This window comes from Salvia miltiorrhiza, chromosome 1 (genome assembly GCF_028751815.1).
Source record: "Salvia miltiorrhiza cultivar Shanhuang (shh) chromosome 1, IMPLAD_Smil_shh, whole genome shotgun sequence".
NCBI lineage: Eukaryota > Viridiplantae > Streptophyta > Magnoliopsida > Lamiales > Lamiaceae > Salvia > Salvia miltiorrhiza.
Genome location: NC_080387.1, coordinates 26,681,380 through 26,704,848, shown reverse-complemented (window position 1 = coordinate 26,704,848; position 23,469 = coordinate 26,681,380). Strand labels below are relative to the sequence as shown.

The 23,469-nt window shown below is 37.8% G+C and overlaps 3 protein-coding genes across 9 annotated transcripts; 1 reads left to right on the top strand and 2 right to left on the bottom strand.

The window, feature by feature from the left end:
* Positions 1–431: 431 nt before the first annotated feature.
* Positions 432–3,545, bottom strand: LOC131017314 (splicing factor U2af large subunit A-like). Its single transcript, XM_057946027.1, has 11 exons — positions 3,330–3,545; positions 3,203–3,262; positions 2,895–2,955; positions 2,690–2,802; positions 2,402–2,555; positions 1,773–1,843; positions 1,641–1,685; positions 1,504–1,563; positions 1,081–1,141; positions 872–984; positions 432–762 (listed from the first exon to the last, which is right to left on the bottom strand). The coding sequence occupies exons 1-11, from the start codon at positions 3,345–3,347 to the stop codon at positions 637–639; spliced, it is 882 nt and encodes a 293-aa protein (XP_057802010.1). The 5' UTR covers positions 3,348–3,545; the 3' UTR covers positions 432–636.
* Positions 3,546–5,452: 1,907 nt separating this feature from the next.
* Positions 5,453–6,332, top strand: LOC131017322 (uncharacterized). The gene is made up of 2 exons (XM_057946040.1): positions 5,453–5,669; positions 5,754–6,332. The coding sequence occupies exons 1-2, from the start codon at positions 5,567–5,569 to the stop codon at positions 6,212–6,214; spliced, it is 564 nt and encodes a 187-aa protein (XP_057802023.1). The 5' UTR covers positions 5,453–5,566; the 3' UTR covers positions 6,215–6,332.
* A 10,119-nt stretch (positions 6,333–16,451) lies between these two features.
* On the bottom strand, positions 16,452–22,866 carry LOC131017262 (splicing factor U2af large subunit B-like). 7 transcript variants are annotated; one of them, XM_057945997.1, is made up of 14 exons: positions 22,691–22,866; positions 21,640–21,772; positions 20,636–20,931; positions 20,434–20,547; positions 19,538–19,608; positions 18,886–18,956; positions 18,754–18,798; positions 18,617–18,676; positions 18,218–18,278; positions 18,013–18,125; positions 17,432–17,878; positions 17,171–17,309; positions 16,878–16,945; positions 16,452–16,764 (listed from the first exon to the last, which is right to left on the bottom strand). In XM_057945997.1, the coding sequence occupies exons 2-14, from the start codon at positions 21,751–21,753 to the stop codon at positions 16,627–16,629; spliced, it is 1,737 nt and encodes a 578-aa protein (XP_057801980.1). In that variant the 5' UTR covers positions 21,754–21,772; positions 22,691–22,866; the 3' UTR covers positions 16,452–16,626. The 7 variants fall into 7 exon arrangements, with proteins under 7 accessions (XP_057801980.1, XP_057801983.1, XP_057801998.1 ...); XM_057946000.1 differs by having other exon boundaries at positions 21,640–21,753; XM_057946015.1 differs by lacking the exons at positions 20,434–20,547; positions 20,636–20,931; positions 21,640–21,772; positions 22,691–22,866 and adding an exon at positions 19,166–19,252 and having other exon boundaries at positions 19,538–19,574.
* Between the last annotated feature and the right edge of the window lie 603 nt (positions 22,867–23,469).

Here is a 23,469-nt window from a genome sequence, read left to right as displayed (position 1 = left end):
CATTATCTTATAAGTAACACTCACTTTATAAAAATAACTCAACTATGATTTTTTATTTTCATCATATATTGTCTAATTTTGTCTTTCTTCGATTTTTTTCTCTCTAACTATTTTTTTTTCTCTAACTTATAAGTCAAATTATCCACTTTGACAACTTACAAGCTCTTAAAAAACTTATAAGCTTTTGAAACATATTGTAAACTCTTAATTTGTTGAGTTTTTCCAACTCTCAGCTCTGCAGCATCTTTCCGATTCTGATGTTCTGATCATTTTATGAAACTGAAAAGGAAATTCTTTGTTTAATGCTATACTTTGATGTAAAATTGCTAATTCGGCCGAGTCATAGAATTTGCATAAAGTTTACTGTCCGGTTCAAGTTTAATGCTATACTTTGATGTAAAATTGTATATGTAAAAAAATTCCAAACTCTTGTAATAAATTACTCCATGTCTTTATTTCTTTTAGTAGATTTGATTGTTTAAATCAACTGATAAGTGTAGTGATATGCAAGACATACAACATAGTATAGTTTTGTAACAACCCCACATCTACCTGTATAAAGAAATTCCATCTGAAATTTTTAGGCTCAAAATATTCTCCTCAAAACTCAATAAAAACTAGCAACACTTGTGTTAATCAAAGCTTTGAGAACAAAAAACATAAAGAAGCAAGATTCAGATTGGGATTAGGTTGAGTGGGGCCTAGAGTGGCAGCAAGCGAGGGGTTGTAGTCGCTCGGTCTTCTCACTTTAACTGCTGCACCCTGAATAAATAAACAAGAAATTACTTTCAAAACCATACTACCGTGGCATCTCAGAACAAACAATAGTTAAAAAGTAGTAAAACTTTGATTTCAGCTATCAGTTTGCTACCTCAAAAATAATGCCATCCAAAGCCATAGCATTGCTAGCCTCTTCAACTGATCTCATCTCCACAAAAGCAAATTTCTTCTCATGGTTAATGTAAACATTCACTACGGCATCTCCTGAATAACGAAACGGAACAGAATGAATTATTCATAAATTCCTAGAGATATATGGATGGCTAAAGGATTTATAGCAGTCTAGTCTAGAGATTTCACCTGGACCGGCAGTATTTCCTCCGATTGCTGACATAACATGATTGAAGAATGTTGCCACAGACTGCTCAAGGAGAAAAGGGAAATTAAACACTACACTGATCAAACAGTAGGAAATGGAAACATATGAGCATGAAAAGAAAGGACAAATCAAGGACTAAAAGAAAAAGTTCATGAGGAGGTTAGGACTTTATTAAAATAATTGAAAATGTGGGCTTCAACATTTGAAGAAAAATGTATCAACAGAAAGACTACATTCACATGCAAATAACAGCATGGGAACAACCATAACTTTCATAAACTGATTGCAAAAGGGTCAGACTTAACAAGAAAAATCATCCATCTAGTGCCATATTTAGCAATGGATATACCCAACTACGAGAATAAAATTACAAAAACTAATGAGAGGAACTTATATAGTATCACCTGTTCATTAGCAGTTGGTGGAAGTCCGCCAACATAGACCCTGAGAGCTTGTCTGGCAGCCTGATAAAACAATAATTTCTTTCAAGACTCCTCATAATTAGATTTCACACATAATACATAAATTAACATGAACAGACCTGCTGAATCATTGCGTGCATAGGCATCGCAGGGAGGGCTCCAAACTGCAATCAAATTTAAGATACATCTTCAGAAGCTATATCAAAGAGCTATAATAAATGCTAGATGTAAAACTGTAAAAGTAAGACAACCTGTCCGCCTGGCAAAGGTAGTATATTGGGGAACATTCCAGGAAGGGTGGGGGCGACTCCCGGAAGCAGACCTGTAAATGCTACACCAAGTTACATCCAACATAAAAAAGCCAGTCCATCTTATTCTTAAGTTACAGGAGCCAGAGTTGATATTAGTTAATATATTTTCTCCATGATTATATTCCAATATAGGCTATCAATTTACAATAGAACTCTAACATCTATTAGAAATTTTGTAAAAGCTACCAAACATGCAATCCTGGTTAGAGATGGACAAGACCTGTATTCATTCTTCCTTGTACATAAAAGCTACAGAAGTCGGCTCACGCCCATTGTCAGCACAGAACATTGCCTTCTTAGAACATAACATAGCAGATACAAAACAAACAAACAAACACAAGCACAATAAGAAACCAAAAACTCTCTCAGTTTCCATCACCAAGCAAATAATTAAATAAAAAACTGAACTGTCAATTTTAGAGACTACTACTCCAAATTGTGACGTGCAATTGAAGGACCGAGTATGCTTACCAAAATGAAACCATTTTTTTGATACGACCATTCCACACTATATCACAGAAAAGAAAATATATAGTTATCATATCAAGAAAATTGTAGAATGGCTGTACCTGCAACAGCAGCGGCAGTATTTGGAAGCAATGCAGATCCTGATGTCAACCCAACAGCTGCAAGATTCAGATTGGTATTAGGTTGAGTGGGGCCTAGAGTGGCAGCAAGCGAGGGGTTGTATTCGCTCGGTCTTCTCACGTTAACTGGTGCACCCTGAATATATAAAGAAGAAATTACTTTCAAAAGCATACTACCGTTTCATTTACTTGGTATCTCAAAACAAACAGTAGTTAAAAGACATTCAAGTAAAATTTTGCTTTCAGCTATCAGTTCAACTGAGTTGCTACCTCAAAAATAATGCCATCTAAAGCCATTGCATTGCTAGCCTCCTCAACTGATCTCATCGCCACAAAAGCAAATTTCTTCTCATGGTTAATGTAAACATTCACAACGGCATCTCCTGAATAATGAAACAGAACAGTATTGAACTATTCATAAATTCCTACAGATATACGGATGGACAAAGGATTTATAGCAGTGTAGAGATTTCACCTGGACCGGCAGTATTTCCTCCGATTGCTGACATAACATGACTGAAGAATGTTGCCAAAGACTGCTCAAGGAGAAAATCGAAATTAAACACTTAACTGATCAAACAGTAGGAAATAGAAACATATGAGCATGAAAAGAATGGACAAATAATTGAAGACTCCATTCACATGCAAACAACAGCATGGGAACAATCATAACTTTCATAAACTGATTGCAAAAGGGTCAAGAAAAATCAAGATAATATATCATCTCATATTTAGCAAACAAGAATAAAATTACAAAAACTAGTGAGAGGAACTTAGTATCACCTGTTGATTAGCAGTTGGTGGAAGTCCGCCAACATAGACCCTGAGAGCATGTCTGGTAACCTGATAAAACAATAATTTCTTTCAGGACTACTCATATTTAGATTTCACACAAAGTAACATGAAATACCTGCTGAGTCGTTGCCATCTCCAAACTGCAATCAAATTTGTTGTGCCTACGCAAGAATGACGCCAAACTTAGGGAATTTTGTATTGATGGCAAGAATTCGTGTATGCTTATATGTTTACAATGAGATTTTAGATGTATTTATAGACTAAAATAGTAAGAATTCTAATAGGAATAGAATAGGATTCTTTTAAAAATTATAATAGAGCTTATGTCTATCCATATCTTTGAGATCTTCTGTAGTAGCCCCACCTTAACTATATTATTATTTGTTAATATCTAGTTACGTAGAGATATTCATGCTTAATAAATTAGATATATTTGATTAATTGAATAAAAGTAGTTACATGAAATATAGATTTATTAAGTATATAAGAAGTTGAACTAAATATAGATTTATAGCTATAACAATCCAATACTTCACCAAATTTTTATTTTAGATTGGATTAGAGTTTATTTTTTCACTTGCAGCCCAACTTATTATTGGGCCAAAGACTTTTGTTTAAAATGTGGAAAAGGCTCAAGCCCAATTCTTTTACTTAATCAGTAGATTGGACAACTCTTAGGGCTAGTCTGATTTGCTTGTTATGGCCTTATTAGGTCCTTTACTGGGCTAATAATTGTGTTTGAAAACCTATTAAAATAAAGCTGCAGGCCCTTTAAAAACACTTGGCCCGGCCTTAAATCATTGATTTCTCGAGGAAAGCTAACCGAAGGCCTCCCTTGGTTAGCTAATCTTGGGTTTTACAAAATTTCGATTAAAATACTTTCTCCTAATTTGCCCCTCTTTTTCAAATTCAACACTTCTTCATTTTTACATCTGCCGCTTCTATTGTGAGAGCTTTTCAAGGGACCAGGGCGCAGCAACGAGTTCACGCCGTTCAACACCTTTTTCTTCAATCTGTGGGTATGTTTGCGTCTCTACGAATAGGGATTTCAATCGAGTCAATTTTTGAGGAGCAAACTCAATCAAGTTTTTCTAGGAATAGAGATCTTTTTTTTTTTGAGGGGATAGGAATAGAGATCTCATTCCTTTATATTTCGTCATCTTCAATGTTGGTTAACCGGTGCTTGCGTTGGATTATAGGGGCGCTCGATTTGTTGGGTCTGCCATCATCGAATTCGATTGGCGTGGAGTTGTTGCCGGGTGTTGTCCAATTGAACATCTACGCACTGCTGTCATCTAGGGTTTTCTGTCCTGTGAGTTTTTTCAAATCCATTTTCTTTGCAATTGATGATTTCGACCTGTGGAGCACCTGTAGTGCGTGTGATAATTGACAAAATTATTCATATTTCGTGGCAATTATGTGTCTCAGTATACGTGCCTTCTTTATTTCTATTTAAATTTGCCAATTCGAAAATGCCTTACTGCGGAATTGTATATATGGTGCAATGGTGAAATTGATGTTGTGTTGCTGCCATCAAATGTATGTACAGCAGTTTACTGAGGTTTGTGGTGTGCATTTGTGAATTATTTTTTATTGTATGTTGTATGCTCAGCGTCATGGATATTATACGGCATAAGAAGGCTTGTGTATATATGGCCGTAGAGGAAGTTTTGCATGATCAGATGATGCAGATAGCGGTTGTCCTCGATGATGTCGATAGGGCAAGGTCCCGGAAACGTAAGCGTAGAGTTCTAGCTGTGCCGTATAGGATGCTACATAGAATCCCTGATCAAGTGAAACACCTTAATCGAATTATAGGTTTTAGCGATGTCGATTGTTTAATAAATTTGAGGATGGACCGAAATACATTCGGTAGACTATGTCTGCTATTGAGAGACTTAGGTGGGCTGAAAGATGGTAGATTTGTGACTGTGGAGGAGCAGGTTGCGTTATTTCTTTATGTACTTGCTACCCACAAAAAAATCGTGTTGTAAAGTTCGATTTTTGGAGAAGTGGGTGGACAGTGTCACACTATATTCATGTTGTCTTGAGAGCCATCCTGAGTCTCCATGTTATACTGTTGGTAAAGCCCACTGCGGTGCAGAAAGATTCAACCGATCCGCGATGGAAATGGTTTAGGGTATGTGACAAAACCATATAACAAGCAGTGAGATATATGTGCCTATATTCTGATTTTATGATAGATTTACATAATTACATTGTTTTCAAGGTTGTTTGGGTGCATTAGACGGTACATACATCAATGTTATGGTGCCGAATATTGATAAACCGCGGTATCGAACGAGGAAGGGATAAATTTCAACAAATACACTTGCAGTTTGTGACAAAAATATGAAGTTTGTGTACGTTTTGCCGGGATGGGAGGGATCAGCGGCGGATGCTAGAATCTTGCGCGATGCGTTGAACAGACCTAATGGATTCAAGGTACCCAGGGGTAAGTTGTAGCCATATATCATAATAGCTAGTAATGTTATATCTGCAAATTCATTCAAAATTAATATTTCATGCTTTGGTGTAGGCTTATACTATCTCGTGGATAATGGATATGTCAATTCTGAGGGGTTTCTCGCTCCCTACAAAGGGGTTCGGTATCATCTTAAAGAATGGGGACCGATGGCTGCACGCCCACAAAATGCTGAAGAATTGTTCAATATGCGCCATACGAAGGCTCGAAACGTCATTGAACGTGCCTTTGGTGTTATGAAGATGCGATGGGGGATTTTGAGGAGCACTACGTTTTATCCCGTGAAGGTTCAGAATCGCCTTATTATGGCTTGTTTTTTATTGAATAATTTCATTAGAACGGAGATGGACGTGGATCATCTCGTGCAAGCATTCGATAACTTACCACAAGATAATGAGTTCAATGAACCGGAACATGGAGATTATGTGGATGCAGTTAAGCCGTCTCGTGAGTGGGTTGCGAATCGTGATGCCATTGCCCAAACGATGTGGCAACAGTATGTTGCAATGCATTGAAGTAATTAGGATCTATAATATTGTGTAATTCATTCGTGGATCTGAATTATGAATAGTTTGTTTGTGACATTTTCTGCCCGCCATTTTTGATATATGCAAAAACTTGGTAGTTTGTCGATTTTTGATACTTTGGTGCAGGATTTTTTGTTGTTCATTTTTTTGGTCTTTTGGAATAGGTGTCTGATGGATCGTGCAAGGTATCCTGCCCCTTTTTGTTGCTGTGGTAATGGAAAGATGTTGCTACGGTGTGCAGGATGGAAAGCTCGAGATGTAACCAAGCTGATCAAAGACCTGTTTCCTAGCCTTTCCCATGTCAAAGTCATAACCAATTCTATTAGTCAAGTTCTCCAGCCTCTTATCCGTGGTACGGTTGATCTCACGAAGTACCTCACACAGACCACTCATATCATCCCGCTGTTTACGCTTCCTGCCAACAACACCAGCCGTGGGTGTCTCCTTGCTGCTTTGTCCAACACTTTCATCGACAGTTTCATGGTCCAGAATGTCATCAAGATTGACATGGTAGTCGGATTCAGGAGTGTTGAGCACGACTTGTTCGCGGCGATGCATCTCATTGACTGCATCCATCAAGTCCTCAGCTTGTTCCCCGGTTGCGCGGTCTTTACCAAAAACCTCTTTCCAATCCTCTAGCATCGGCCATGGCTTGTACCTCATCAGCCTTGCATTGGGATCACACTGCGTTGGAGAAGTATTAGAAACCACAATAAAGCATTTCAGTTGAGAAAATTTAACAATTTTGTTAAAGAAATTTGAAGAATACCTTGACTATTTGCTCTCACATTTCATTTGAGCAATCAATCAAATAGTCACCATTGGTGTTAAACCCAAATCCACTGCGTCCTAACATTTGTGACAAGCTATAGTAATTTTTTTTCCACGCACATATATTAGAGTTTATGTGCGGGGAACCTTTGAGATCCGTCTCTGGAAACGCAACCTTCATCGCCTCCTCGAGTTTAGTTAGGTATCCCGCCCTAAACCCGTTGTCCGACTTCCAGCCTTGAACCACCAACTCCTTCAACGAATCCATTAGTATTTCCTCCTCCTTACCTATCCAACTCCTCCATGTCTTATCCGTCTTATTCAGACGGACACGGCCTAGTTCCGAACTCCCTGGGAATCATGCAATGGTATTCAGTGAGAAGCAAAAAAAATAAAAATAAAAAGAAAAAATGGATTCATATTCACAATATTATGGATTGGACATAACATCCTCCACAAAAAACAAAGAGAAATATAACGCAAAGAACTATGCTGTGACTAAATAAATATAAGAAAAATTGAGTTGCATAGTATTCATTCTATTTTCCCAATAAACATGCCAATTGAAACAATAAATCCACATCAATATCACAGTGTTCTTTCGATGAAAAAAACTCAAACAACAAATAGAAATATAACGAAAAGAACTCGCGCCAATCAGTGTACATTTCGATGCAAAAATACGTAAACAATATACAGGAATGAACGAAAAGAACTCGCGTAGATATGAAGATTTACAGCGATTTGGGGGTATAAATAATATCGCAATTCGCGAATTTGGATACGCTTCGCATTCTCGGCGGGAGTTTGCTGAAGGATACGCTTGGTAATAACAAAAAATAAAGAGGATAATATGGTCATATCATTTTATACGCGTGCAATTACCAAATCATATCAAACGTTGCGCATGCCATAACACTAGGTTTAATGATGTATATCAAATACACGGCCCATTTACTGTAGTAGCCTAGTCCATATTACTTTACATTGGGTTACGTTAAGTGGGCTTAAACCAACAAACAAACCAAACACGGCCTTATTAGTTTAAGTTGGATAATTAGATGTATTAAACCAAGTTAGCCCTCCAAGCAACACGTGGCAGGCTACTTTTACGCAGCTGCTTACCAACCGACTTAAGAGTCGGTATAAGTCTCTCTCACGTCTCACCATTTTCCTCATTCTGCAATCTAATATACCAGCAAAATTCACATCCCAAATACAACTAAACCAAAATCACGAGTATCCTCTACAACAGCAGTTCTATCAAAGAAGGTAGTTTTTCTTTGGGGTAATTGCCCCTAAATACATTACATTTCCCTATTTTCTGGAATTGCACATCACCTTTAAAATTCGCCTCATAATACATAATCTTTCTTTTTCTTCTGAAATTGCACATGGTCAGTCAACCATCAACCGGAAAAATGACGTGGATGCCGGAAACGCCACATATACACGCCGGAAAAAAAAAAATTAATTGATGTGGCAGGCATGTAGAAAATTATAATTTTTTTTGCAATTAAATTCGAATTTCCAGAATATAGAATTAATGCATTAATTTCTCAAATCCCCAATTTTCTCCTAAATCCCCTAATTTTACAATTTCCCCATTCGAAACAAATTGTCGAACGGACAGATCTTTATCGGCTTGCGCCGAACCCGATGGTTGGCCTCCTAACATCGTTGATCGCAACCTTCCATCACTAGATCCCACGAAAACAACAATTTCCCATCAGCCCTGCAGTTCTACCATAATCAACAACACGCCAACGATAAATGCATTTAAACTAGCCAAAAAATGATTATATCAACTAAGTTTTCAGCACAGTAGGCCCTGGATAAAGAAAGCAACCCATGTCAAATGCACAATGAATAATTCAAATTGCCGGCTTGTTCGCTTTAATTGAGTTCGTGGAATCTATCCAAATTAGCAGTTGATGTTAGGGGAAAGATCGCAATCTAGGTTAAATCAACGGCGACACGTTCGTCTCGCTGCCTGGTTCGTCCCGTGAGCCAGAGCCTTGGTCGTCGGTTCATCGCGTGCGCCGGAGCCTTCGCCGCCGGTTCGTGTTGGTGTAATCGCTAGAGCAAGTGTAATCGCCGGAGCTGGAGCCTCTCTTGGTGTTGGTGTAATCGCTGGAGCTAGGGCAATGTGGAACAGATCACTGGACGCTAGGGTAATTGTGGAGCAGATCAAAATTCAAGTCTGAACGCTAGGACAATTGTAAAATGGGGGAAATTGTAAAATTAGGGAATTTAGGCGAAAATTGGAGATTTGAGAAATTAATACCTTAATTCTATATTCTGGAAATTCGAATTTAATAGCAAAAAAAAATTATAATTTCCTACATGGCTGCCACATCAATTAATTTTTTTTTTCGGCATGTATATATGGCGTTTCCAGCATCCACGTCATTTTTCCAGTTGGTGTGGTTGGTTGATCATGTGCAATACCAGAAGAAAATGAAAGATTATGTATTATAAGGCAGATTTTAAAGGTGATGTGCAATTCCAAAAAATGAGAAAATGTAATGTATTTAGGGGCAATTACCCCTTTTTCTTTTTATTCAATTAGGTTGCGTTCTCTTTGTGGGAAAAGGATGGAAAACAAATAATTTTCCTCATTTTCCATCTTTTTCATGTGTTCTCTTTGTTAGCAAATTTTCTCCGGGCAGGAGGGAAAACTTTCCCGGGCAGCCCCATTTCCCACATTTTCATCCCAAATCATGATAATATTATCATGACCTGCAGGTGTGATAAAATTTTCCCATGATGTATATTTTTTTGATCTTCCAATTTTGCCCTTGACATTAAGAATGTCAGTGAGTGAGTCTTATTCGGATCGAAACCATTAATTTTTTTTTTCATTAATTTTACTCCCCACCCCATCCCACCTCCACCCCACGCCCCCACCCCCCCTCCCCACCCCCTCCCCAACCCCAATTTTTTTTTTCTCGCCACCTCCACCCACCCTCCCCTACCTCACGCCCCCACCCCACCCCCTACCCCCAATAAAAAAAATTATTTTTTCTCGCCACCTTCACCCACCCTCTCCTACCCCACGCCCCCACCCACACCCCACCCCCCATCCCCCAATTTTTTTTAAAAAATTTTCTCGCCAAATGGCAACGGGCCGGATCTGGACCGGGTCTGGCCAATACCAGATCCAGATTCGTTTTCATATATTAGATCCAGATCCAGATCCAGATTCGTGGATCTGAAAATTTTGGATCCAGATCCAGATCCGTCAGATCCGCGGGTCCACGGGTCCAGATCCATGGATCTGCTATTTTTAAATTAAATTAAAAAAATTTCACAAAATCAACAATATCTAATTTCCATCATAAAAAATATAACACAAAATACTTTTATCTAATTACTTTTAGTTTTTATTCTTTTGAATATAATTTATTTATTATTTTTAATTTAGTTAATATTATTAGTAAACTAAATATAAAATATAAAATATATATATAAAATAAAACGGATCCACGGGTCGGATCTGGGCCGGATCCGGATCTAAAATTTCAAGATCCAGATCCAGATCCGTTTTCAAAACTGAGATCCAGATCCAGATCCAGATCTGTCGGGTCCAAAAAATTGAGATCCAGATCCGTAAAAACGGATCTGGACCGGGTCCAAGATCCACTGCCATCCCTACCCACCCACCTCTACCCCACGCACCCACCACCCCCTCCCCACCCCCCCCAAATTTTTTTTTCTCGCCACCTCCACCCACCATCCCCTACCCCACGCCCCCACCCATCCCCTCCCCACCCCCCTCCCCCCACCCCAGTGTGTTGGTACTGAAAAGTGTATTTTCAGTTCAAGGGTTGTTGTGCACCTATAAGCATAAGCCCAGAGTGTTTGTCAGTGTGTTCAACTGACCGTGGACCTAGGAATTGGATTCTGAACCACGTAAAAATCTCTTTGTCGTTTATCGCTTTCAGTTCTACTTACTTATCTGTGCTCAAACGTCTTTAACTAAAACTGATTAATTGCAAAGTGAAACATAAACCTGATAACGTGTTAATCACAAAGGCTATTTCAAAAGAAAAAAGTTTTCCACTGACAGTGTTATAAGTCTAACTGATAAATCTTTGGATAGTCAGTAAGATTCATAACACTCATCTGCTTTATAACTAAGACTGAAGCCTTGCTTATATCAGTTAAAGTCTTGGACTTAATTGATACTATCTCTTTACTGAAGAGAGATTCAGTATCAGTCTTCAACCTTTGGAATCAAAGTTTTCCTTAACTAATTCTATAACCAAAAAGTTGTGTTTGTTGTTTGGAAAAATAGCCGATAGGTGTATCCCCTCCCATACACCTATTCTAGACCTTCCGGGACCTAGCAATATATATATATATATATATATATATATATAGGGTAGGGATCCATAGAGAATTATATTTTTCGAGAGAATGAAAAATAACGAATAAGCCTATAAATTTTACGAATAGATCAACATAAATAATGAACAGATGTATTCAGTAAATATGGTAAAAATAATGAAAATCTCGCCCCTATCAGGATTCGAACCATGACCAAAAATCTTATTCATACGATATGTTGATTTATTCATCGAAATTACAGAGTTATTCGAACGCATTCTCTATTCTCAAAATATTTAGCATTCTCCATGGATCTTTTCCCTATATATATATATATATATATATATATATATATATATATATTGTTAGGTCCTGAGGGTCTCGAATAGGTGTATGGGGGGGAGGGGGAATACACCTATAGGCTATTTTTAATTAATCTACTGACCTCAATCAGAGGGATCTCAGTCAGAGATCAAAACGAAACTTTGCACGCAAACAAGGACTCATGTTTTACTGAAATCAGTTTTGACCAACAGGGTTGACGACTGATACTGAAAGCTCTTCAGTAAAGAGTTATCAGTTAAGTTGCTGGAACTTAACTGATCCAAGTAAGGGCTTCAGTCGTGTTTGCTAAGATAGAGATAGAGATGATATCACTCTTTCTTACTATCAGAGGATAGTTCAGTCAGATTGATATCATACGCAGCGAAAATTAAACTTAGTTTCGTAATAGCCTCGGTGGAGCAGATTGTTGGATTAAGGTTTCTCTTTGCTATTAGTCAGTGTTCAGTTTTATCAATAGAAATAGCACAAGTAAGAATGTAAAACTGAAAGCTGTAAATAACACAGAGACTTTTACGTGGTTCGAAAAAACCCTTTCCTACATCCACGACTGGTTGATCAGACCAACAATCCACTCCGCAAGTGCTTCACTGGTGCACTGCAAACCGTACCCGTGTGCTTGCCTGGTGCACACAACCGTAAACTGAAGAAAACCCTTCTTCAGCACCCACACACCTCGCGTAGGATTTCCCTGCTAAGCACACCTCGTGCTCAGACTTTTCACTCAGAGTTCAGAGTACCTTCCTGAACTCCGAACCACTCAAACACTCTTATGGGGGGAGGTTTGAACGAGTGCCGACTATACTTACAAAGAACGAGTTCTTTGAAGCAAGTTTGACCTTTGACTTCTGGGTAAACAGATATATGCCTAGGGTCTAAGAGAATGTATGTAATCAGCAGTGACTGATTTTGGCTTTGGAATTCTCTTCTTCGATTCAAGCTTTGGGGCGGTTAAGCTTTAGGCTGACTAGCAATTTCGGCAGAGCTTCAGCTTATGTCGTTGAATCGGTGAAGGTTGAAGTGATCCTCGAGCGCTATTTGTAGGAGAACTCTTGAATAGATCCGTTGGCGTAAATCGTCCTCAAGATTTCTTCCGTTGGAGAGCAATTCGAATTTGGGCTGAGGCTTCAATCTTCGAGGTTCCTTGTCTGTGTGGAAACGGCTCTCTTTGATGGACAGGAGATGTGACATCTTTGAAAAGTAACCACCAGATAGGAATGACCTCTGCAGAGATAAGATATTTTGAGATCTCTGCATTTAATGCGGCTGTACTTGTGCGTACGTGGCTTCCTCTGAACGTTGGAAGATCAGTCCTAGGAGGAATGTTCAACTGATACTTGACTTTAGTATCAGTCCTTTGCGCGCATTAAATAATCAGTCTTCAACTGATTCTTCAACTGATACTTCAGTTGGTAACTGCAGTCTTCAATCTGCAGTCTTCAGTCTTCAGTCTTCGTTCTTCAGTCTTCAGTCTTCGACACCGCAACTAAACTAGAAACGAACTCTAACACTTGAGTTCAAAACAATTCTAGTCTATTACATATAAGTCCTATGAATTTTGGTATCATCAAAACAAGGGTTAGGATATTCCACAAGGTTCCCAACATATATATATATTTTAATTTTATACTCCCTCCGTCCCAAAGGAAATGTCCTCCTTCTTTTGGGCACGGTTATTAAGGAACAAGTTAATTAGAGTATTAAGTGGTGTTGTGTAAAGTTAAAAATTTAGTGGGTCCTACAATAAAGCATTTAATTATTTAAGGTTGAAAGTTAAGCTTCAAGCTTCGCCGGAACGGGGCGGCTCCGAGCGCCGTAGCTCGAGTTTTCCGGTATCTGCCGCGGCCTCTTCCTCTTCGGAGCTGCAAAACGATAGCAGCAAGATTTTTAGCTCCCTTAATCAGAAAAATCTGGAAACCCTTCAAATTGGGATAGAATCAGAAAAATTGGAAACCCTTAATCAGAAAAATCTGGAAAATCCTTCAAATCTGGAAAGTCTTCAGAAAACGATAGCAGCAAGATTATTTAACACTTACCTTTGATTGAAAGGGGCCCAGAATTGGATCCCAAATTGGGATTATTGGCCGAAGGAGAATTCGAAATCGGCGACGAATTATGCGATTTCGCATCGCTGCCCAATCTGTTGATTTCTCTCGACTCCTCCTTCTTCGATGAAGGGGCTTGCGACTGAGTCATCAAGCCGTACAACACCTCCGCGATTTCAATCTCCAACTCCTCCGTGCATGATGGTGAATGGACGGCGGCGCGGCGGTGGGAGAACACGGTGCGACGCGGTGGGAGAGAAGAGGTGACGCGGTAAGAGAACCTCCGGGCGATGGGAGAACACGGTGCGCGAGGCGGTGAGAGAGAAGAGGGCGCGGCGGTGAGAGAACTCCGGGCGGCGCGAGACGGTGAGAGAACTCCGGGCGGCGGTGAGAGAGAAGAGGGCGCGGCAGTGGGAGAAAAGAATCGAGAGGGTTTTCTGAAAATGGGCTGAAATTCAATTAGGCGTATAAGATTAAGGTTTGAATTAAGACACAATTAGTAACTTAATTAGGCACTTAGTATCCCTTATTTTTTCCCAAAAAGGAAAGGGGACATTTCGTTTGGGACAACCCAAAAAGGAAAGGAGGACATTTCGTTTGGGACAGAGGGAGTACTATATTTCACTCCAATAAAATTAATATAATTACATGAATAAATTAATTTTTAAAAAATGATAAAATATAATTTTAAAATTAACATAATTATGCTAAAATTGAAAAAAATTAAACGCTAATAATATTGAAAAGTAAATTTGTACAACACAACTAAATTTTAAAAGATACTTTTCCCATCGATCTCGTTGCTGATTGTTGCGTGTTTCCAGTCGGCGAAGACCACTCTCTCTATTTCTCCTTCGCGGTGGTAGTGAACTACCAGATAATATGAGGAGGATTCCTCCATGGGAAAAACAGATAACTATTCGAGGAATGATTGCTGGTTTATTTATTGGAATGATTTACAGTATTGTGTTGATGAAGCTCAATCTCTCAACTGGGCTAGTGCCAAACCTCAAATGTATCAGTTGCTCTTCTTGCATTCGTGTTCAGGCGGTCGCGGTGGATTGCAAATATGGGAATTTCTTTTTTCTTTATTCTTTTTAATTATACTAACTCAAAACGATGTCGTTTGAGTGTTAGAATATAACTACAAAACGATATCGTATCACGAGAACGTCGGTGCGTCCACGTCTGCAAATTCCGGGAGCCACGTCAACTAGGATTTAGGTTATGGTCAACGCGTGTGCACATTGCAATTAAATCAATAATTTGGGTATTATGGAGCTATATTTTAAGGTCATGTGCAAAATACAAATTTGGTGAAATTTCGTATATTTTTCGGCCATTAATCCAATCAAATTATAAAAAAGAGCATACAAAAAAAAGCAAGAAGACAAAAACAAGATAAAGATTGAGAGTATCCACAAAAAGGCAAAATTAAGGAACAAAACAAAATATAATTTAAAAGAAATTTGAGAAGAAAATAAAACAATAGCAAAAAGGTACAAACAAAATAAACAAAAACGATAACAAGAAGAAAAGAACAAATACGATAGCAAAAAAACAGAAATAAAACACAAAAACGGTTGCAAAAAGAGGGGAAACAAAAGAGTTATGGCCCAAAAATACACAAATTTTGAAAAAAGTTGTAATTTTTATCTGAACTTTTAATTAAGCTAAAAATTATATGAATTTATATTTTTGTTGTAATTTTCATCTAAGTTTAACTTTCAACAAAATTAGAGCTTAATTAATAGTCGAAATTAAGTCAAATATATTAATTTTTATCTTCTTAGACTTCCGAGCTTCTAAATACTCCTCATCATTAGAGGTTAGAACAACTTCAGGTGAACTTTCGACTACCAACTAAGCTCTAATTTTTACTAAAAATTAAACTCAGATGAAAATTACAATAAAAATATAAATTTATGTATTTTTTAATTTAATTAAAAATTTTTAAAAAATTATAGTATATATTTTTTTAAAGTTCGTGTATTTGTTAACCATATTCCACCAGAAAAATAGATATAAGATCGCAGCAAAAGAGAAGAAATAGGACTTCAATTTAAAATTACTTTGGGACCCACCAATTCTGATGCTACCTAGGTAGTAAAACCACTGCCCAGAAAATTTCGCTACCCCATTTGACAAAAAATAGTTCAAGAATTTGCATCAAGTTTCCTACCCGGTTCCAGTTTAATGCTCTACTTAATGTAAAATTGTAAATGTAAAAAAATTCCACTCATGTAATAAATTACTCCATGTCTTTAATTCTTTTAGGGCGTGTTCGCTTTTTATCCTTCTAAATGAAGGGATAATAAAAATTTATGCCTTTAAATATTTACTTTCTTATCCCACATTTTACACAAACACCATTTTTCCTTTTTTATTTTCACTTCAAGATTGAAGTGAAAATAAAAAAGGAAAAATGGTGTTTGTGTAAAATGTGGGATAAGAAAATAAACATTTAAAATCATAAATTTTTGTTATCCCTCCATTTAGAGGGATAAAAAGCAATAAAAAGCAATCACACCCCTAGTAGATTAGATTAGATTATTATTAAAATCAACATATAAGTGTAGTGATACACAAGACACAACACAGTATAGTTTTCTAACAACCCCACATCCATTATAAAGAAGCAAGAACAGGCTAGTAAGACATTCTACTCAAAACTGGTAACACTTTTTGTTGCGTAGCTCAAACCCTTGTCCAATTCACTTTTTTTTAATCATGGCTTTGAGAACAAAAAATATAAACATTCTATTATAATCATAACATCATACATATGGTTTTAGAGGTGGTTACGTGCAGCACTAAATCAGAACAGGCCTTTGCAACAAAACCTACTTTAAATCCAAATAAGTGAAGCTTAGAATTAGAATAGAAACATAAAACTTCCTACAAGACGAACTATGCGCTGTAATCTCCTTCCGAAAACTTATTTTCTGGGTAGAAAACTGCCACAACTTCATTTCCCCCAAATTTCCTTCCATTCAGTCCTTGGCGAGCTTTCACAGCACTCTCAGTGTCCGCATATTCCAAATAGACCTATGCATCACGAGTTACAATAATCATAAGTGATGCAACAAAATATTTAATTGCAGGCAACACAATGTAACAAGTTATCTCTAGTGAAAATGAAAGACTGCTTAACCACTAACCTTCCCTACACCTGGTGCATTTTCTACACCGGGAACTGGGCGGGGGATTATCAAATTCACCAGCGTACCTGCAAATTCGTGTTTCAAAAGTTGGAATCAGTGTTTTAACAACTGAAGGACAGTATATCAGACGCATTTCATGTTAAACAGTAGGCTTATGCATAAATATTCCATTTAGCGGAACAAGGAGTTGAAAACGAGATGAACACAGCCCACAAAATGAATTCAGCATCATTAAAGACAAACAAAATACAAAAGTTAAAATTTGAAGCAGACGAGTTAAGATTACTAACCAAACTTCCCACATTCAGTTCTCATGTCTTCAAGTATATCTTCATAATCATCGTCATCCTTGAGCTCATCCGGGGTAACCACATTTGTTAAGCAAACAACCTTTGTCGCTGGTGCAATAGTAGGAGCTAGCATGAGTCTCTGCAAAAGAAATGATGTTCATTTCAAGAAATGTACCAGTCAGAGTCACAATCAAAACCAACCAACAGCCTTGAGAATCATGATAACAACTGAAGGATATCAAAGAACATGAGTACCATTACCTGTAATGCAATTTGTTGTTGCGCATGCAATAACACACTCTCCTGCTCGGGTTTAGGTTGCGTTGCACCCTGATTAGCACGCCTGACAGTGAGCGTTTTATCACCCATCTTTATCCCATTAAGAGCTGCACAAGCAATATCTGTAACTGATAAATCCTGGTAAACACAAAATGCATAGCCTTTGGAGTTCCCGGTTTCTCTATCTTTAACCAGATCAAAACCCCGAAGTGGTCCAAAGGATTCGAGCAACTCCCTGATCTGTGATTCTGTGAAATAATACGGCAACCCACCAACAAATATGCGGTCGGGACCCTCAAGCCCCCCAGCAGATCCTGGTGTCAACCCAACAGCTGCAAGATTCAGATTGGGATTAGGTTGACTGGGGCCTAGAGTGGCAGCAAGCGAAGGGTTGTAGTCACTCGGTCTTCTCACTTTAACTGGTGCACCCTGAATAAATAAAGAAGAAATTACTTTCAAAAGCATACTACCGATTCATTTATTTGGTATCTCAAAACAAACAATAGTTAAAAGATATTCAAGTAAAATTTTGCTTTCAGCTATCAGTTCAACTGAGTTACTACCTCAAAAATAATGCCATCTAAAGCCATTGCATTGCTAGCCTCCTCAACTGATCTCATCTCCACAAAAGCAAATTTCTTCTCATGGTTAATGTAAACATTCACAACGGCATCTCCTGAATAATGAAACAGAACAGTATTGAACTATTCATAAATTCCTACAGATATACGGATGGACAAAGGATTTACAGCAGTGTAGAGATTTCACCTGGACCGGCAGTATTTCCTCCGATTGCTGACATAACATGACTGAAGAATGTTGCCACAGACTGCTCAAGGAGAAAATGGAAATTAAACACTAAACAGATCAAACAGTAGGAAATGGAAACATATGAGCATGAAAAGAATGGACAAATCAAGGACTAACAGCAAAGTCCATGAGGAGGACAGGACTTTATTAAAATAATTGAAATGTATCAACAGAAGACTCCATTCACATGCAGATAACAGCATGGGAACAATCATAACTTTATAAACTGATTGCAAAAGGGTCAGACGTAACAAGAAAAATCAAGATAATATATCATCTATCTAGTGCCATATTTAGCAATGGATATATCCAACAAGAATAAAATTACAAAAACTAGTGAGAGGAACTTAGTATCACCTGTTCATTAGCAGTTGGTGGAAGTCCGCCAACATAGACCCTGCGAGCATGTCTGGTAGCCTGATAAAACAATAATTTCTTTCAGCACTCCTCATATTTAGATTTCACACATAATACATAAAGTAACATGAAGAGACCTGCTGAGTCATTGCCTGCACAGGCATCGCAGGGAGGGCTCCAAACTACAATCAAATTTAAGATACATCTTCAGGAGCTATATCAAAGAGCTATAATAAATGCTAGATGTAAAACTGTAAAAGTAAGACAACCTGTCCTCCTGGCAAAGGTAGTATATTGGGGAACATTCCAGGAAGGGTGGGGGTGACTCCCGGAAGCTGACCTGTAAATGCTACACCAAGTTATATCTAACATAAAAAAGGCAGTCCATCTTATTCTTAAGTTACAGGAGCCAGAGTTGATATTAGTTAATATATTTTCTCCATGATTATATTCCAATATAGGCTATCAATTTACAATAGAACTCTAACATCTATTAGAAATTTTGTAAAAGCTACCAAACATGCAATCCTGGTTAGAGATGGACAAGACCTGTATTCATTCTTCCTTGTACATAAAAGCTACAGAAGTCGGCTCACGCCCATTGTCAGCACAGTGGGGCTAGTGGCCCAACATTGCCTTCTTAGAACATAACATAGCACATACAAAACAAACAAACAAACACAAACACAACAAGAAACCAAAAACTCTCTCAGTTTCCATCACCAAGCAAATAATTAAATAAGAAACTGAACTGTCAATTTTAGGGACTACTACTCCAAATTGTGATGTGCAATTGAAGGACCGAGTACGCTTACCAAAATGAAACCATTTTTTTGATACGACCATTCCACACTATATCACAGAAAAGAAAATATATAGTTATCATATCAAGAAAATTGTAGAACAATTGTTTGGCTGTACCTGCAACAGCAGCGGCAGTATTTGGAAGCAATGCAGCAGGAGGAGCCATGTCAAAACCACTCATCCTTTTGCTGTAGAGTGTAACATTAATGCCAGAGACAAGCAAAACATGTGGCAATAATAGTTGAATTTAGACCATGTAAAATAACTTGCATGAGTAAATGAACCCCAAATTACTGAATTCTGGTATTATAAAAGGGCAGCAAATATGATGTAGAAACAGAGCTTCATAATAGTAAAAAAAAAAAAAACTGGTGGAGCTCCCTTATCTGGAAAGAGTTAAGAAACACAGACATCAATCACTTAATTTACTTTTAAAAATTCTTCTAAAATACTGCACAGAAGAATAGCTGATTTCAAACAATATTATAAACCAGTAACAAGTCTGGTCAATGACATACTCTAAAGTCTAAAAATTGAATATAGGCTACTGAGAGTGCCAAATAAGTATGATGCAATCATAACATATCCATGCAGCAGCGATGTTATTGTCAGCAAAAATTATGATTGTTTTCATTTGTTAACAAAGACAATGTCAGTCTGGCCAATGGTATATGTTAAATAGGTGGAATCCAATGTTATATGTTAAATAGGTGAAATCCAATGTTATACGTTGAATAGGTGGAATCTATTACATCTAGTTTTCAAATTTGACTATAGACACCAACCACAAGACACGAGTAGAAGAAAATCATTATATTACAAATGACATATGATTCCAGCATTTTTTCTTAACCAGTAGAATCAGAGTTATTTAATCAGAATTTAGTACCTATATTTTTCTTTTTACCCCCCACTCTCATTGCAATTCCTTTGCAAATTGTAACACCATGTTCAGAAGGCTTTCCAATCTGACAATCACAAATAAACAAGAGAAGAGTACTATCACAAACTACCTTTTGGAACGTGAACGAGACCGTGACCTTGATCTGTGCTCAGATTTAGCCCTAGAACGAGATCTTGATCTGTGCCTGTGTCTTTCCTCCCTACCTTTGTCATAATCTTTCCGCCTGAAATTATAATATTTTACCAAGTCCTTAACAGTAACAATCTGATAACTGCTGGTAGTAAACGTACAAAGAGTAACACTTTTCTCACCTGTCATAGTCTCGGCTACGGTAGTAGTCATCATCATCATCCCTATCTCTGGTCCTTTCCCTTCTCTCACTTCGGTCTCTGTGGCGATCTCGGTGATGCCGATCACGATCTTTGTCCCGTTCCCTTTCCCTGTCCTTATCCCTTTCCCTATCTCTGTCTTTGTCCCTCTCCCTTTCTCGCTCCCTATCCTTCTCTTTGTCCCTATCTCTATCTTTTTCTCGACCTCTTTCCCTCTCCCTGTCTCTGCTTTTAGAGGACTCTCTCTCCCTATCTCTAGCATGTTCACGAGATTCATGCTGCAAAAAGTGAAGTTGGATAAATGTAACATTATGTAACATATAGGTAACAGGCAAATACAGAAGTAAGTTTTCCAAAATGATTGTTCCGATGAACATAAATTTGGGAAATAGCACAAACATGCAACAATATTCTTGTGCAACTTCCCATTTGTGTTATGGGTAGAGCATATCAATGCTACGATCCACATGGTTTCCAAATTTACAAAGGTGTTTGATTTTTTTCACATTTCAAAATTTTCTTATTTTCCTCTGCTGTAGAACAAACTATTCTTTTGGTAATATCCTGTTCTCTGCAATAGATTCTCAACTGTCATTCTTGTTTTCTAAGCATTATAGAAAGACAAGCATTCTCCAGACAAGCATGATTTTATATGGAATATCTAAACCTAGCTGCAAAAAGTGCTGAAGATAGCTGACATCCCATTTTTGGGGAACTTGGGGTGGATTGAGCAACTTCTCCCATCAGTCACTAACAATAAGTCAACAATACCATCAAAATTCAAAATTTATGAGAAAGCTTATATAAACAAATCCAGAAAAAACTATCTTCTATTCTAGTAAGATTAACGTCACAATTTATTTAAAATAGGTAAAAGCATTTCTGCCACCTCCAATTTAGGTACACTTACAGCATTAAATAACAATTAAAACAGAAAGGAGATGAACCACCAACAAAATAAGCTAATAGATCTCAAAATTGCTGACCTTGGATCCAGAACTTGAGGAACCTTTGTGAGACTTCTCCTGCATGGCTGCTGGTTCGGGTGATTCTGTACGAGATGGAGAAAGGGAATTTCCATCAGTTTCGTGAGTTGCCATCTGAAAACAATGTTTGAACCTGGGTTAAGATGGAGAACATAGTCACTTTTGAATCCTTATTCCTTAGCAATGCAACTAACTTAAAATCAAAACAATGTATTCAATTTGAGGAAGCAACTCAATTATGGATTCTAATGAAGAAGTTTAAGCTGCAGGAACCCAAAAGAGTGAGCTTAAGATAGGGTGTGTTATCACATGCAGTTAATATGATTCTCATAACCAAATACTATATAGCCTGTGGTTATTTAGACATGGCATGAACAAAAAGGGAGCCTTGTTGGTGTTTAAGCAGGAGTTTGGACGACAGACTACACTATCCCAATCACAAGTCATCGTGATTCCATAAAGCAATTTACTTAGAAACAAAACACTCTGTGATAGCAACTGCAGTAGTCCCATAATATACATTTAAAAAAAAAAGCTTGAGTTCCTAAGTCGAGTTATCATAGGCATGACAGTTTTACCCGCGGGTTCAGGTACTCAGCACGTAATATTTTCATACCCGTATTGGGTTCGGAGTGAATTTCTGGGAAAGCTATACCCAACCCTGCCCGGTTTACATCCAGTTTATCACAAGGATTTAAGTAACATTGCAAAGCTTGTAGGAATGTTGTGAAAATCGCTGAAGCCGGACGCCTTGAGGCGCGCCTTAAGGCAAGGCGACGCTGAACCGCACCAATATGTGAGCCTCTGTAAGATTTTTGTGCATGCGCGCCTCATCGGCGAAAGGCGGCGCCTCGACGCGAGGAGGCGCGGAGGCGATGCGAGAATTTAGGAATCGGCAGATGGATGCATATTAAAATCAACGTGATTTCGGCAGCAATTTCAAAATTTCAGACGTGATTTCAGCAATTTTACGGTAAGCACACCAACAAAATTCATTCAATATATTCACCATAGAAAAGAAATGTACAGTGAAATCATCTTCCATAAATACCTTTTCTCGAATCTGCTGCTGCGTCCCCAAACTCTGGAATTGAAGATGCAGACGAAGGAGAAGCGGAATTAAGAGAATGGATATATATTAGGGTTAGAAACAAGTAGGGAAGTCAAAGACACACAGAAGATGAGCTATAGGATAGGAATAATGGATCAGAGCCGTCCATCAGTTGAAGAGTGCGAGAACCCTTTATTTCCATAAGTCGCATATGGGTTTTTTTTTTTTTTTTTTAAGATTAATTACTTCTAAATTCATAAACTTTAGTCAATTTCTGTATTTTTTCTCAAACCTTGAACTTTTTATTAAAAACTATCAATTATTATTTTTTCCCAATTTTCTCATGAAGTGTATTTCCGGTCAAAATTGAACACACGTACGTAGAGCCGGATTTAGCCGACGTGGACATGCCGGTAATTACTAAATCTTATCCCAATAGAAACGATGCCGTTTCTTGTGTGTTTTTTTTTTTAAAAATAAAATTAGGGTTCATCTCCTCAAACCCTCCATTACCAAATCATACTCTAATATGTCGTTTCTTGCATGAATTGAACAAAATATATTGGGCATTTAAGTAAGTTGAAGATTTCGCATGGATAAATGCATCTCATTTCGTCTGTGATTTCACGCTTTGATGCACTGTTTCATCTTCTGCGGGTTTAAAACTTACAAGACAGATGAAACGACGTCGTCTGGTCTTATATGGCAGAGACTGCACACGTTGATGCCACGCTTTAAGTAACTTTCGCCACGTCAGACAATTCTGGTATCAATTTTTA

Coding starts and splice junctions, on each gene's coding strand:
- LOC131017314 (XM_057946027.1), bottom strand. Junction 2,956..3,202: donor CACCAACTGCTAATCAACAG/GTGATACTAAGT, acceptor CTCCTTGAGCAG/TCTTTGGCAACATTCTTCAG. Junction 1,142..1,503: donor CACCAACTGCTAATGAACAG/GTGATACTATAT, acceptor CTCCTTGAGCAG/TCTGTGGCAACATTCTTCAA.
- LOC131017322 (XM_057946040.1), top strand. CDS start 5,567: ATGAAGTTTGTGTACGTTTTGCCGGGATGGGAGGGATCAGCGGCGGAT. Junction 5,670..5,753: donor TGGATTCAAGGTACCCAGGG/GTAAGTTGTAGC, acceptor GCTTTGGTGTAG/GCTTATACTATCTCGTGGAT.
- LOC131017262 (XM_057945997.1), bottom strand. CDS start 21,753: ATGGCAACTCACGAAACTGATGGAAATTCCCTTTCTCCATCTCGTACA. Junction 20,548..20,635: donor CGTAGCCGAGACTATGACAG/GTGAGAAAAGTG, acceptor TTATAATTTCAG/GCGGAAAGATTATGACAAAG. Junction 18,126..18,217: donor AGGAAATACTGCCGGTCCAG/GTGAAATCTCTA, acceptor TTCATTATTCAG/GAGATGCCGTTGTGAATGTT.